Raw genomic sequence first — 14,442 nt, 5'->3', positions numbered from 1 at the left:
CTTATTTTTATAAGTAGCAAGAGGCTTCTCCTGCTCTTTTGTTTCTTCCCCCCTTACCTCCTTCTGTTCAGACTGACCCAGAACTTGTCCTGGCCACCTGAACCTGGCAGGAGCCAGAACCTTCCTCCTTGTGCACCCATGGTCGAAGTTTAGGCTGAGGGCCCTGCTTGGAAACGCTTACTGGGACACCAGAACATAAACAAAATCTCAATAAGTGAACAGATAACCTTTCCCCACTGCGAATAAGAACATGCCAGGGTGACCTTTCCCAGACAAGCCTCAGGCGAGGACGGAAGGGGGCAGTGCCAAACCACTACAGGCTAGGCGCTTTCAAAAAAAGAAATTGAGGTGAAATTCACATAATAGGAAATTAACCATTTGAAAGTGGACAGTTCCCTGGCACTTAGTAGGTCCTTGCTGCTGTGTGACCACCACCTCTATCTAGTTGCAAGATCGTTTCCTCACCCCCACATAAAGCCCCGTACCCATCAGTGGCCACTCCCCATTCCCCTCTGCCCCCACCGCCAGTCCTAGGCAACCCATAATCTGCTTTCTGGCTTTCTGTCCCTATGGATTTACCTGGTTCGGATACTTCCCTGCAAATAGAATCATGCAATATGTGGCCTTCTGTGTCTGGCTTCTTTCAGCTCGCATACTATTTGCAGGGTTCGTGCGCACTGTAGCACGCATCAGCCCCTCATTCCTTCTGATGGGTGAAAAAGGTTCCATTATATGGACGCGCTACCGTTTGTTTATCCATTCATCGGTTGATGGCCGTTTGAGTATTTTTCACCTATTATGCCAGCGGCTTTTATCTCTTGATCTGATATAAAGCTTTACACTGACCTCATGAGATACCGTTGGCCCACTTTTACAGATGAGGAATTGAGGCTCAGAGAGGCTGAGTCACTGAGCCAGGGTCACACAGCTTGCACGTGGCAAGGCTCGAGGAGAGTCCCAGGAGAGCTAACACGAAGGTGGCTCTGCCCTGGATCCCTGGCCTCTGGTTTCTTCCCTCCCGTCCGTCGTCCCAGCACTGGCCCCTGCCTCTGGTTTCCCCTAGGCGGGCGTTCCCTCGAGCACTACAAGCAGGTGCTGGGGCCTCAGCGCCTGTCCTACGAAGTTGAGCGGCAGCAGGGAGAGCGGAAAATCAGCTTCTTTGTGGAGGGACTCACGTTCCCTGACGCTGATTTCTTGGGGCTGGTCTCCCTTAGTGTCAGCCTGGTGGACACGGGGGTATGTACAGTGGTGGGGGCTGGCGTGGCGGCTGAGGGTGTGGGGGAACCCGTTGGGAATCTCCGGGGCTGGGCAGGCTGGGGGGCTGTGGGGGCCTTGGGGCCTGATGGGGCTTCCTGCAGGGCCCATTTAGTCCTCATCTCCCCCCCCAGACCCTGCCTGAGGTGCCCCTCTTCACAGACACCGTGGCCTTCCGCATGGCCCCCTGGATCATGACCCCCAACACCCAGCCCCCCCTGGAGCTGTATGCGTGCAGGTGAGGCCTCACTCCTCCCGCAGGAACCCCACCGTCTCTGGACTGATAGAGATAGGATCGGAGTGCTGGGTCCAGCGTTGGGCCCTCACTCAGTGGACAGATGCCTGAAGGTCACCCGTGGGTGCAGGCTAGGCAGGGGAGAGCACCAGGCTGGCTTGGGTCTGTCAGCCCCATCTTGTTCTGAGCAGCGAAGGCCCCGGCTGAGGTCACTGGCTCCAGTGTCGGTGTTCCTGCCTCTCCCGTGTCCTGCCGGTGGGACAGCTCAGATCCAGTCTGGGCAGCAAGGCTAGGCTCTGTTTAGGCAGCTGGTGGTCACAGGAGACCTAGCCTCGCTCTGGTGTGGACAAGCTGCTAGGCCTGCCCAGAACACGGGAGCCCACCCTGCCTCTTGCACCCGCTGTGAGCCCCAGCCCAGCCTGGGACCCTAGTCCTTCTGCCGTCTCCCAGAATCCTTGGCAGGCGCCGTGATGGACAGGGGAGCCTTGATTGGCAAGGCCACTCCAGGCTCGTGTGTCAGAGATCAGAGCAGCGGACAGACCCACCGCGGACTTGGAACCTAAGTCAAAAGGCCGGGAAGGTGTGGAGAACTGGGTTTGCTCTGCACTTGTTCGGAAGGGAATTCTTTCTTTCCATTTGCTCACTAACCCCACCCTGATGCCTTTGTGTGGGCCGGAGGAGCGGGAGCGGATGGGGCTGTCTGCCCCTCCCTGCCACCTTCCCCAGTCTCCAGGCCGCCTTCTCCACAGCTGCCCCTGCTAGCCTAGGTGCCCTGCCTTAGGGTTCCATACCTTGCTCCTGACCTTGCAGGGACAGATAACGTCCCCTATGATCTGGGGACATTATCTGTCTCTGTCTTCTCTAGGGCAGGGATGTGTTTGAACCCCTCGACCCAGGGGCCACATGGGGCCCAGCGCAGACGGCACCAAGGCCCCAGTCAGAGGTCACTATTACGTTCCTCTCTCCCTATGTTTTGCAGTGTGGTAGACTCTCATGGCCCAAATAAGAAATTTCTGGAAGACATGTCGGACCTAGCGTTGAAAACCAACTGCAAGCTGATCGTCTGCCCTCAGATTGAAAATCGAAATGACCGCTGGATCCAGGTGGGCGCAGGAGCCGGGGGGAGGGGTGGCCTGGGACTCCTGGATCCCCGTCCTTTACCCCGACTTTGGGAAATGGGGCCCGCACAGGTTCCTAAGCAGCCTTGGTGTCCCGAGAAAAGCCAGGACTCGGTCGGGATGGGGAGCGAGGCGCCGGCAGCTTAGGGGAACACACTCCCGCTGCCCCATCACGCCAGTCTCTCCTGTTTCCCCCACGTGCTCGGGTCCCAGACAGAGTCCTCTCCCAGTGGCCTCCCAGAGGCCTCACCTGTACCCCTGACCCAGGCACCTCCAGGTCTTAGGAAGCATCTGTGGCCCCGCCTTGGCCCAGGGATGAGGGGATCACCCCGTTCAGAAAATCACAGCTGGGGACACCACGAAGATCTCTTCTCCCCTCCTAGGACGAGATGGAGTTTGGCTACACCGAGGCCCCTCACAAGTCCTTCCCAGTGGTCTTCGACTCTCCCCGAAACAGAGGTCTGAAGCATTTCCCCTATAAGCGGATCCTGGTATGTGGCAAAGGGCCAAGTGGAGGTCCTTGGGGGGCTCCTCCTATAGGACGTTGCTGGTCCTGGCCCTTGTCCTTTAGGGGGAGCTAAAGGACACAAATGGTGGAGAAATGGGGAGTCAGTGGGGGGGGGAGATTGGGCCAGAACATGCAAATGACATGCAAACAGCATGCAAATTAACCCCCCATTCTGGGAAGGGCAGGCCAGTCAAGTCCTCCTGGGGAGCCCTTCTCCCCCATGTGGATGGGAGTCAACAGTGGGGCCAGCCTTGGGGAGACCAGACTGCCTTGTGGGGGAGTGCACCTAAGTTAGCGAGCCCTCACCACTCTTGCTTTTACGAGGTGGGGCCTCTTTTAAGGCAACAAATGTTTTCCGAGCCCCTGCTGCAGGCCAGGCCCCATGCTGCCTCTCGTGCCCAGGATGGGGACGAGAACAGCCCCAGCAACCGTGCACTGCATTCCAGGCACCCGGCCCTCGGGTCACAGGGTCACTCCTCAAATCCACAGTTCTGTGCTCAGTCCCTCTTTCCAGAGGCTCAGCGAGGTTAAGTAACTTACCCTAGGCCATGCAGCTAGTGGTACCAAGAGGCCAAACCAGAGCGACTGTCTCTACAGCCCTACCGCTAGGCTGAACTGCCTTTGGAGGTGGGCCTGAGCCCTACAGCTCACCATCTCTGCCTGGTTCCCGGCTCCCACACCCCCGCGCAGGGACTGTCCCTCTGTCCAGGTGGGGGCTGGGAGGGGGAAGTCCGGGAGCTCCTGGTCACGTGGAGCAGGGTGTTTACCGCAGCCTGGAGGGGCCGGGGCCGGGACCCAGTCCCAGCACAGGCAACAGTGAGCCCCACAGGGTGAGTTCCGCATCAACCAAGGGCCTGCCCCAAAGCCCGGGCCTGACCCTGCTGGGGCGGTCCCCGCTTGTCTCTGCCCCTGTCTTTACTCTGGCCTCCCTTCCACTTGTTCTGCGTCTAATTTGCTGTTCTTTTCCTAGCTGGAAATGGAAGCAGGATTTTCCAACCCTCTCTCTTCCTGATATGTGTGTTCAGAGCTACAGCCGCTCCTAGCTGCAGCCTCATGAACGCCCAAGTTCTGGTGGGCTGCATGCTGATTACCTTACACTTCAAAATATTGTCTAGTTTCCACTTGGATTTCTTCTTTGACCTAAGGAGTCTTCAGAAGGGTATTGCCTGATTTCCCAACATTTGGGGATTTTTCTCATTATTGTCCTGTTGCAGACTTGGACTTTAATCGCGCACCTCCACCCCCTCACCCAAGAGTTGTCACTTCTTGTCCTAACTGACCCCTCCTTCTGGGGTGGGGGGACTTGCTGGTCCTCCCCTAGGGTCCTGACTTCGGATACGTAACCCGGGAGATCCTGTTCGCTGGCGCCTCCAGCCTTGACTCCTTCGGCAACCTGGACGTCAGCCCCCCCGTGACAGTGGGCGGCAAGGAATATCCCCTGGGCCGGATCCTCATCGGCAGCAGCTTCCCCAAGTGAGAGGCTGGGCGGGAGGTGGGAGGGCGTGGGGACCCCCACAGGACGCACACTCCGGCTCCCTCACCCCAAACATGGGTCCCCAGTCTGAGAAGTGGTCTTTATTCCTGCATGCGGTCCTGAAGTCAAAGACTCGAAATCCTAGAATCTTCAATTTAAAAGCTCATTTCTCGTTGGAGAAAACTCACAAACTAGCGACCCACGGTCTTGGGGCCTGCCGAGTATTTCATGAGCTTCATTAGTCACCAACTCGTATATAGGGGGAGCTGCCAGATTTCCAGCTTCTTTTGAAACACGGAAATTGTTGGAGAGGTGATGCACCATCTGGCCCAGAGGCGGGAGATGGACCTGGTGCCCTCTCCCAGAAGGTCAAAATGGCTATTGTTCTAGCAACAGCTTAAAGGGCCCAGGGGTCACCAAGGTGGTTGCCAATGAACAAGTGGCTGGCCAGGACACCAGAGTGGCAGAGGTGACCTTGTGGGTCCCACCCTGGACAGCTGTCATCAGGTGATAAATAAGGTTTATAGGGGTCACCTGCTGAGACAGGTGACAGTGTCTGCTAAATTCTGCTGGCCGAAGAGTGGGGTGCGCTGTCCCGGGATCCTGGTGGGGTCCTTGGCTTCCGGCCTGGACATTAAGCCCACCACGGGCACTGGAGGCCACCTTCTCCTTTGTGTGTGTGGGTGGCCTGGAAACCCGGTGAAAACCCCACGGCCTGACTGCAGCCAGGCAGTCACAGGAAGGTCACCCAGCCTTAGGTGGTGACCCTGGCAGTCTCAGGGCTATGGATCTGGTAAGGTGAGCTTTCCTGGCACTAACCCCAAGCACGTAGCCGGGTGCCCAAGCTGGGTGCCCGGGGCTGAGGTTGCCTAGAGGGAGGAGTGCTCACCTTGCTGGTGACTCACGCTCAGACACTACTCTGGGACCGGATCCCGCCCACAGCCCTGGAGGCGGAAGGACCGTGAAGCCTCCAGGTAGTCCTGGGCTTTAGGGAGGGAGCCAGGAGGAAGGAGCACAGGCTTTGGGGCACAGATGGGCTTGGGTTCGAGTCCTACTTCTGCCATATAATAGTCACACGTTTTGGGATAAACCACCTAAGCAGCACTTACTATAGTCCCTGACGCATAGTAGGTGCTCAGTTAACTCATTTGAAGCTATTTATTTCATGCCTACTATGTGCCAGGCATGGCTGATACTAGGGATTTATCAGTGTGCAACAGATACATTAGAAAAGGAACAAATTATTTTCTACTCCATGCCTTAGTTCCCTGTCTGTGAAATGGGTCTATTAAAAATCTTTGTGCTAGCTATATCATCCGCACTAGTGGGGATACAGAATCCGTGTTAACTGTCTTCTGGATGTTTCGGTATTGTTTAGCTGGGTCCCCAGCAGTGGGTCTGCTATGAAGCAGGTTGGAACTCATTGGACAAAAGTTATTAATCAACTACTATGTGCCACGAACATAATGGTTTACCCATTACCTCAATTAATTCTTAGAACAGCCCTATGAGGTTATGATGATTATTATCCCCAATTCATAGATGATGAAGCTGAGACTCAGAAAGGGGAACGGAATGCACTCATTCATGCATTCATTTGCTGATTCCATAAATATTTATTGAAACTTCCCATTTGCCAGGTCTGTGGTCCTGAATAAAAGAAATATTTTGGAAGCTCCCAGGCTCAGAGCAAGGACTGGGGATAGGGAGGTGAGGATCCCCAGTGCAGCTGAGACCCAGTCCACTGACTATTGTGTAGATAACCAGAAACAAGCTCCTTGGTAAACAGAAGGGGTCCCTGAGACTCAGAGAGGGACACCTACTACCTAGGATCACACAGTAAGTTAGCAGTATGGATAGAATCCAGATCTCCTCCTTGGGCCCCAGACTAAAATTCAACACTCAGGCTGCTGTCCTGTGTTCCTGTCTTCGCTTCTTTTGGACCTCAGTAGTGAACAAACAGACAACCTACATTCATTCTAGCAGGGAGAATGTTAGGTAAAGTGCACCCTGCGGAGAAACTGACATTTAAACAAAGCCCTGGAGGAAAGATGTGGGTATTTGGGAGGAAAACGTGTGAGGGAGTGGAAATGGTCAGTGCAAAGGCCCTGAGGCAGGAGTGTGTCGGAGACATTAGAGGAGCAGCAAGGAGACCCATGAGCTGGAGCTGAGTGAGTAAGGAGGGGCTCCATCGGGGATGAGGTCAGAGAGCGTAGCGGGGCAGAGTTCAGATCATGACTGCACGTTATTTGTACATACAGCATAGGGGAATCGTGGACAGTAAGCAAGATACTTAGCGGGCACCTGGGTGGCTCAGTGGGTTAAAGCCTCTGTCTTCAGCTCAGGTCATGGTCCCGGGGTCCTGGGATGGAGCCCCACATCTGGCTCTCTGCTTGGCAGGGACCCTGCTTCCCTTCCTCTCTCTCTGCCTGCCTCTCTGCCTACTTGTTATCTCTGTCTGTCGAATAAATAAATAAACTCTTTTTTTAAGAAAGCAAGATACTTAGTACTAGGAGCCTCAAGCAGGCACACACTAGGTGCTCAGTAAGTGTCCTGTCCATGCTCTGGTTTCTCCACCCCTGCGCCACATATTTAAAATCATCTTTGAGCAATTCTGCCCCCTGGTGGTGGCTTTGATGTGACGCGCAGAGCAGGTCTGACGCTCCCCAGGCTGGCTTGGGCTGACGGGGCCCTTGCCGCAACCTCGTGTTCTTCATTCCTGCCACTTTCTGCTCAGGAGCAGGTTCCAGAGTCTCGCTCTTCTCCATTATCTCACTCTGTTTAGGAAGTCTTTTAAATCAGCAGCACTATCTTAAAATAACAGAAATACAAGAAAAATATTTTCCACAATCCTATCCCCCAGATCAAATCAGTGTTGTCATTTGTCACTGCTTGTCGAGTCTATGACATATTTGAGTGATAGAGACCATGGACTATCACACAGTTGTTCAAAAGCATACCATTTACAAACAATTTTTAGTTTTTGAGCATCTAGTACATAAGAGGTGCTGGGACCCCAGAAGTGAATGTGGACAAAATCCCAGCCCTTCTGGAGCTTATGTTCTGCTGGGATGCCAGGCAATACATGAGATAGAAAGTACATCAAATAGTGCCAAAGAAAAGTAAATCTGGAAGGGGATTGAGGGACTGTTGTAATTTTCAAAGTCCTCATAGAGAAAGAAGATGATATTTGAGTTAAGTCTGAAGATGGAAGCGAGCCATGGGGAGAGGGGAGGCGGGCAGTAATTCCTGGCCCAGAACGGCATGTGCAAAGGTCCTGAGACAGGACTGTGCCTGTACCTGGTATGTTCAAGGGGCAGCAGGAGGCCAGCGTGGCCAGAACCGAGCAGATGAAGAGGAGAGTGGAAGGCGGGAAGTTGTCGGGATTGGTAGGGGCCGTGCGGGTCATCGTGAGGACTTTGCATGTACAACGAGGGAGACGGGGGTGGTGGGAGGATTTTGTCTGGAGGATGGAGGGATCCTTCATCTGGTTAGACTGCAGGGGAGCAAGGGTGAAAGCGGAGAGACCAGGGAAAGAAGCAAGCCACCGGAATTCTTTCTCTCTTTCTTCCTTTCTTCTTTCTGCCTTCCCTCACTTTCTCTCTCTCTCTCTTTCTTTTTTAAGATTTTATTTATTTGAGAGAGAGAGTAGGGGAAGGGGCAAAGTGAGAGGCAGACCTCCCACTGAGCAGGGGGGGTCCCATCCCAGGACTCCTGGATCATGACCTGAGCTGAAGGCAGAGGTTTACCCCACTGAGTGGCCCAGGAGCCCCTGCCACCAGAATTATTCAGATGAGGGAGGTGTGTGGGCCAGATGGTGGCAGAAGAGGAGAGGGGAGGGCTGGATTGTGTTCTGCTTAAGGGAGAAGCACCAGATTCGATGTAGGCTGGGGAGCTTGTCCATGATAGGTCCTTAAGCCAGGCAAGCAAAGCCATATTAAAAAATATTAATATATTAAAACATATAACATATTAAAAAATGTCTCTCTCTCTATATGCGTGTGTTTGCACGTGGTTACCTGTGCTAGGGAAAGGTGGAGAGAGCCCAGAGTATATCAGACATGGCTCTGACTTTGGACAAGTCCTCCCTTGACCTTGCTAGGTCTCAGCTTCCCCATCTGTGAAATGGGGACATGGCCGTGCTCGAGGCAGTATGGAAATCCCCTCAGGCCCAGGCAGATTTTGGTAATGTCTCCTCCCACAGCCCTGGGACTCCAGCTCCCAAGACCTGCTCCCTGGTTTGGGGCCACCTCAGCCCCTCCCTCTGCTAGTAAAGGGTGGTGTGAAACTGCCCAGAGCTCATTTCAGGAACTGCTAGACAGTCCGTGTTGAGCACAAGGTGACCAGGGCAGTGGTTCTCTGGCGCATGAGTCAGCCGAGGGGCTTGTTGGAATGCAGATCCCACATCCTTGGATGCGCCACGTTCTTCAAGACTCTGAGATGTGGAGGAGGTCAGGGCCCAGGAGCTCTCTGTTGAAACAGGCAGCTGCCCCCACCAGAGTCTGACTCTCAGCTGGTCCAGACCTCACGCTTCCGGAAACACTGGGTCGGGGGGAGGGGCTGGCCAGCTCCTGGTTGTCTTTGGAACCTGAGGCTGGGCACCTTAGGTAAAGAGTCAGCCTCTCCGAGTCGTGTGATATGAGGTCAGGGTCTTTAGTTCCCTTTGGCAGGTGGAGCTCTCTTGTTTGACTCTGTTTAGTGGGGAGGGGCTGGCAGGGCCTTCCTGGCCTCGGGGAGGATGCTTTGTGTATGGGAGGGCTGGAGCCTCTGGGATGACGGTCAGGATGGACAGGGGGTTCTGGGGAGCCCCTGGGAGCCGGAGCCAGGAAGTGGGGACGAAAGGAGACCCGTTCAGAGAGACATCATGAGGCCTGGACAGAGGTGGGAGGCTCAGAGAGTGCCTGCAGGGATCCGGCGGATGGTAGGCATGAAATGACCCCACTTTTTCCCTCCTGGGCCAGGTCCGGTGGGAGGCGGATGGCCAAGGTGGTCCGGGACTTCCTCCAGGCCCAGCAGGTGCAGGCACCCGTGGAGCTCTACTCTGATTGGCTCTCCGTGGGCCACGTGGATGAGTTCCTGAGCTTTGTGCCCACCTCTGACCGAAAGGTAGGTCCCCTCTCCTCCTGCCTGAGCCACCCCTCCCCCTCCCCAACCTGATGGGAAAGGATAGGGCAAAGCTGCTTGGAACCAGCTCACTGCCTATGTCCTTAGGGAGCTCAGAGTCAGGGCACCTTGGGAACAAGATGGTGTTCATCTGGGGGGCTTCCTGGAGGAGGTCAAGCTCAGATCAGGAGGGTGCTGGTTGGCTCCACCACTCATACACTCATTCTCGTACTTGTTGGGTATTTGCTCTGATCCAGACCTCTCAGCCTAGACCCAGGGATGACACTGATAATGATAACTGGTAACGTTTAGTGAGCACCTATGATGTGTGTGTGTTTTAAGTCATCTAATCTTCCAGCAATTCCATAAGGTGGGTAGTATTATCATTGTCCCCATTTTATGGATGGGAAAACTGAGGTTCAGAAGGGCAATTACTGGTAGGGTAAGATTCAAACCCAGACAGGGGACTTGGGACCAGCCTCTTAACCGCTCAGCTCCACCGCCTTGCAGAGAGGGCCCCTTGCTCAGAGAGCGAGCAGCCTGGGAGGGAGGCTGACCAGTGGCCAGCGGCTGAGTTCCCTGGTCGCCAAGGGCATCCAGGCAGAGAATGTCTTGGACAAAGGCTTGGGGATGTGAACCAGCTTGGAGGATTAGGGGACTTGCTGAGAGTTCTTTGTGGCTGGTAGGTGGCACCCCTGCATGGTCTGGTGAGTTTGGAGTCTCCTGCACCTAGGGGGACCCCATCCACTGAGACATTCTTCCTCCCTCTGTGCTAGGGTTTCCGGCTGCTCCTGGCGAGCCCTAGCGCTTGCCTCAGACTGTTCCAAGAGAAGAAAGAGGAGGGGTACGGGGAGGCCGCCCAGTTTGATGGTGAGCGCCAACGACCCAGTCCCCTTGCGCGGATCCTGCCCTCTCACTGCCAGCCCTGGGCAGCGGGGATGCTTCTCGTGGCTATGCCTTTGCCTTGCTCCGATCCCTCCGCTTAGAGCTGGACATCACTAATTCTTCTGACACCCTCCCCTGGGAGCAGGGCTGTCAGTCCTCCCTTTACTGGGCCGAGGCAGGGAAGCCAACAGGCCAGTGGACTGTCCGAGGCACACACAGGGGGTGACCTCCGCAGTAAGAGTGGGTGGCTCCTGGCCACACCCCAGGAGAGGAAAGCCACCGGAAACAATGTGTGCCCTGCTGATCTTGCATCCTCCCCCTTATCCCTTTCCTGGGAGGCTCAGGGAGGAGTGCCTGGCTGAGGGCTATCCCCAGGATGAGGCAGGGCTTGGGGCTCGCTCAAGAGTGGGGGATTGGGGAAGAAGCCAGGTGCATGGTCAGGGCCACTCTGCAGACCTGCCTCTGGGAGTTGACAGACTGTCCAAGGATCTGGCTGGGCCCCCTTGAGCACCTCCCCCTTCCCACCAACACATTTCTCAGTGTTCCCACCTGAGAAATGGAGTACTGGAAGGGGTGTGGCAGAGCTTCAGGACCTGGGTTCAAATCCTGGGCTGGGAGATCAAGCTTATGTTCCAAACCGCTCGGTGCCTCAGTTTCCTGTGCTCTGAGTTGGGGGTGATAATTAACCCCTCTAGCATTGTTTTAAAGATTAATCGTAAATTTAAGAGGGTGCCAGAGCATGATGGGTGTTCAGTAATGGTAGCTGCACCTTAATGACACAGCACTGAGCCAGAAGTCTCTTTCCCAGGAGGCTGTGCTCCATCCCCGGGACACGCACTTGCAGTCAGAGCCTGGGCCCTGTAGGGTCTCCTGGGTCTGACATTCTCTGTCCTAGCTTCAGCCCCTGGCCCTGAGGTAGGAGAAAAATCCTGGCCTGGATTCTACAGCCCCAGGCCCGAGATAGCCCTGGGCAGTCTGCCCTGAACCCCCGTCCTGCCTTCTTTCTCTCAGGGTTAAGTCACCAGGTGAATAGAAGCATTAATGAGATGCTGGCCGACCGTCGACTCAGGAGCGACAGTCTCTATGTACAGGTGAGGGTTCTTGGGGGTCCCCCGGTCCCAGGAGAAGCAGCCCCAGGAATTGCTGGGTTGGGGATTTGGGCTCAGCCCCAGAGCCTCTGACTGTCGGGGGGGGGGGCTGCCAAAACCTGTGGGTACGGTAGGACCTCTGCAGTGGGAAACCCAGGGACTGATGGAGGAGACATAGCAGTCCCTCAGGGAGCTTCCAGTCTATTGAGGGAGATCTAGCTCTGCTCTGAGGAAGTGAGATTCCATGTTCCGGGGAGCGGAGTGAGAGGAGAGAAATGTGGAGAAATGGGGCCCCGAGGGGGTGAGGGGTGGGGCAGGTGGGAGTCAAGGGGACAGTGGGTGATGGTGGGAGGAGGTCTCTGGGAGGGGCGGGGCTAATGCCAGCCAAGTGCAAGGTGCAGGACCTCGTGGCAGCTGTGCTCAGTAAATGGAGGAGGCCCTTCCCTTCTCCTGAGCGGAGCCTGGCACTCTCTCCCTCACTGCTGAGATGCACAGGGGTACGGCTCACGCTGCGGCTGGGGCAGTGTGGTGTAGCGGCAGGCACTTTCGGAACCCAAACTGCCTGGGTCCAAATCCCAGCTCCGCTGCGTCCTCGCTCTGTGCCCTTGGGCAGGTCCCTGGAGCCTCAGTTTCTCCATCTGGGAGTGGCAGGGGCCCACAGCTGTTGGGAGGATTGGAGGAGTGCAGGGGTGACACGCAGTTGGCATTCAGCAAGCGTTAGAGCCTCCCCGGCTCCCTGGGTGCCCGCTGCCTCTCCCCCTGCCCCCAGAAATGCATCGACTGGAACCGGGAGGTGCTGAAGCGGGAGCTGGGCCTGACCGAGCGGGACATCATCGACATCCCCCAGCTCTTCTCCCTGAAGGGCTCCTATGCAGAAGCCTTCTTCCCGGACATGGTGAGAGCGCAGAAGGTCATCTCCTTTCCCTGGGGCCCGGCAGAGTCCAGAGGGGTGTCATTTGGGGTTCCGGAGGAGAAGCACTTCCTGTCATCCGAGGGCCGCTGGGCAGAGACGGGGGTGGGCAGGTGGCTTGTGGACCTCTCCGGCGTATGTTTGGCTTTTCGTGCAAAGCATCTCCATCGGTGGTTGTCAACCAGGGCGAATTTGCCCCTCAAGGTCATTTTCTCATTGCTACGAGGATGGGGGAGCTGTGGGCATCTGGTGGATGCGGGCCGGGGTGCTGCTGAACCTCCTTCCGTGCACGGGCCAGCCCTGAGCGAAGGGCACTTTTTTCCTCCCAAGTGGAAAAAGGAAGCATCTCTGGTTCCAGTGTTTCAGGCGTCCTTTCCTGGGCCTCAGCTGCTGACTCTGCCCTGCACCGTTTGCCCCCTACAGGCTGCTCCCCAGTGCAACTCCGCAGGCGAGCAGGCCGGCCCAAGGTGGCTGCCTCCCCGCTGTCATTAAGTCAGCAGCTGACAAGCAGATGCCCAGGTGTGATCTCACCGGGGTGGCCTCTGGGAGGGGCCCAGTGATGCTATCAGCACAGCACTGGCTAACCCATTAACACCTTGGGAAAGGATGTCAGGGTGTTGTCGGCTTGGGCTCCCCAGGACAGGAGACCCTCCTTCAGCCTGGGGCCTTTTGCTCTAGTCCCTGTCACTGGACAAGCCAAGGGGTGGGAGTGAATCCTGAGGGCCTGCCTGGAGGCACAGGTGTGGGGCGGGGCTTCCTTGCCAGGATGTGTTCTCTCTCCTACATCCTCACCATGAGGTCCTGGCAGAGACCTCTAAGGCAGGGCTTCATGACCTTGGCTCTCCTGATGTTTGGGCCTGAATTCTGCAGCATCCCTGTCCCCTGCCCATAAGATGCCAGTAAGTAGCACTCCCCTTGCTGTGACAACTGGAATGTCCTGGGGGCAAAATCACCCTGGTTGAGAACTAAGGCAGTATTGTGTGTTAGAACTTTCTCAGGTAATGGAAATGTTCTGTGTCTATACAACACAGAGCCACCAAGCTACTGAGCACTTAAAATGTGGCTAGTGTGTCTGAGGAATGAAATTTATAATTTTACTTAATTTCCAACAGCTGCTTGTGGCTGCATGTGGCCGCCATATTGGTCAGGAGACACTAAGGGACACCCAGGTTCTGGTTCTGGCTGAAGGTTGGGGGACAGCCTGGGATCCAGCCCATGACCTTGGCCAGCCCTCTTTTGGGAGCCCCCACCCCAACACACACCCCTCTGTGAGAATCCCTAAACTTTGGTCCAGACCCTGCTTAACCATCCCAGTATGTCCACACTGGAAGAGCCTCATAGGGAACGCTCACTGAACTCCCTCATGTGTCGGATGGGGAAACGGGCCCTCCGAGCCGAGTGGTTGACTTGCCTAAGGTCACCCAGCAAGTGAGGAGCCTTCAGTCTCCTGAATTCTCATTTCCTCTCCAAGCCCTTTGTCCCTTCACTTGCCCCACTTACACCTGGCATATTCTGGCCCATTCGTGGGCAGTGGGGTAGCTCAGGGCCAAGGCCATAGCATGGACCCCAGAGGACCCTCCAGCTTCATACTGTTCCCAGCTGCAGATGGCCCTGTAGGGTAGACTTGAGGCCAAGGGGCCATGGCAGGGAAAATGTGAGAGTGCCGAGTCCGGGGTGGTCCGTCCCATGCTGAGATGACCCAGCACCAGCCTCCAGACAGCAGGTCCCCAAAGAGTCCCCTTGGAACACCAAGGACAGCTCTTCTGGCCATCAGTATGGGGCCGAGGTTTTCTCTGACACCTCTCCATACCCTGTCCTAGGGAAGCTTCCCTTGCCCAGAGTTAGGGCCCTCAGCCAGGGAAGTGGA

The 14,442-nt window shown here is 55.9% G+C and overlaps 1 protein-coding gene across 1 annotated transcript in view; it reads left to right on the top strand.

The window, feature by feature from the left end:
• PADI1 (peptidyl arginine deiminase 1) overlaps positions 1-14,442 on the top strand; it is a 40,731-nt gene that overhangs the window by 23,383 nt on the left and 2,906 nt on the right. Inside the window, exons 7-15 of the mRNA XM_032302662.1 lie at positions 1,064-1,236; positions 1,389-1,492; positions 2,469-2,592; positions 2,991-3,098; positions 4,437-4,588; positions 9,551-9,695; positions 10,469-10,562; positions 11,589-11,668; positions 12,435-12,560. Of these exons, the coding sequence (XP_032158553.1) occupies positions 1,064-1,236; positions 1,389-1,492; positions 2,469-2,592; positions 2,991-3,098; positions 4,437-4,588; positions 9,551-9,695; positions 10,469-10,562; positions 11,589-11,668; positions 12,435-12,560 (1,106 nt within the window). The remainder of the gene's footprint in view (positions 1-1,063; positions 1,237-1,388; positions 1,493-2,468; positions 2,593-2,990; positions 3,099-4,436; positions 4,589-9,550; positions 9,696-10,468; positions 10,563-11,588; positions 11,669-12,434; positions 12,561-14,442) is intronic.

The sequence above is a fragment of the Mustela erminea genome, chromosome 10 (genome assembly GCF_009829155.1).
Source record: "Mustela erminea isolate mMusErm1 chromosome 10, mMusErm1.Pri, whole genome shotgun sequence".
Taxonomy (NCBI): Eukaryota; Metazoa; Chordata; class Mammalia; order Carnivora; family Mustelidae; genus Mustela; species Mustela erminea.
This window is presented reverse-complemented; position numbering and strand designations above follow the sequence as displayed.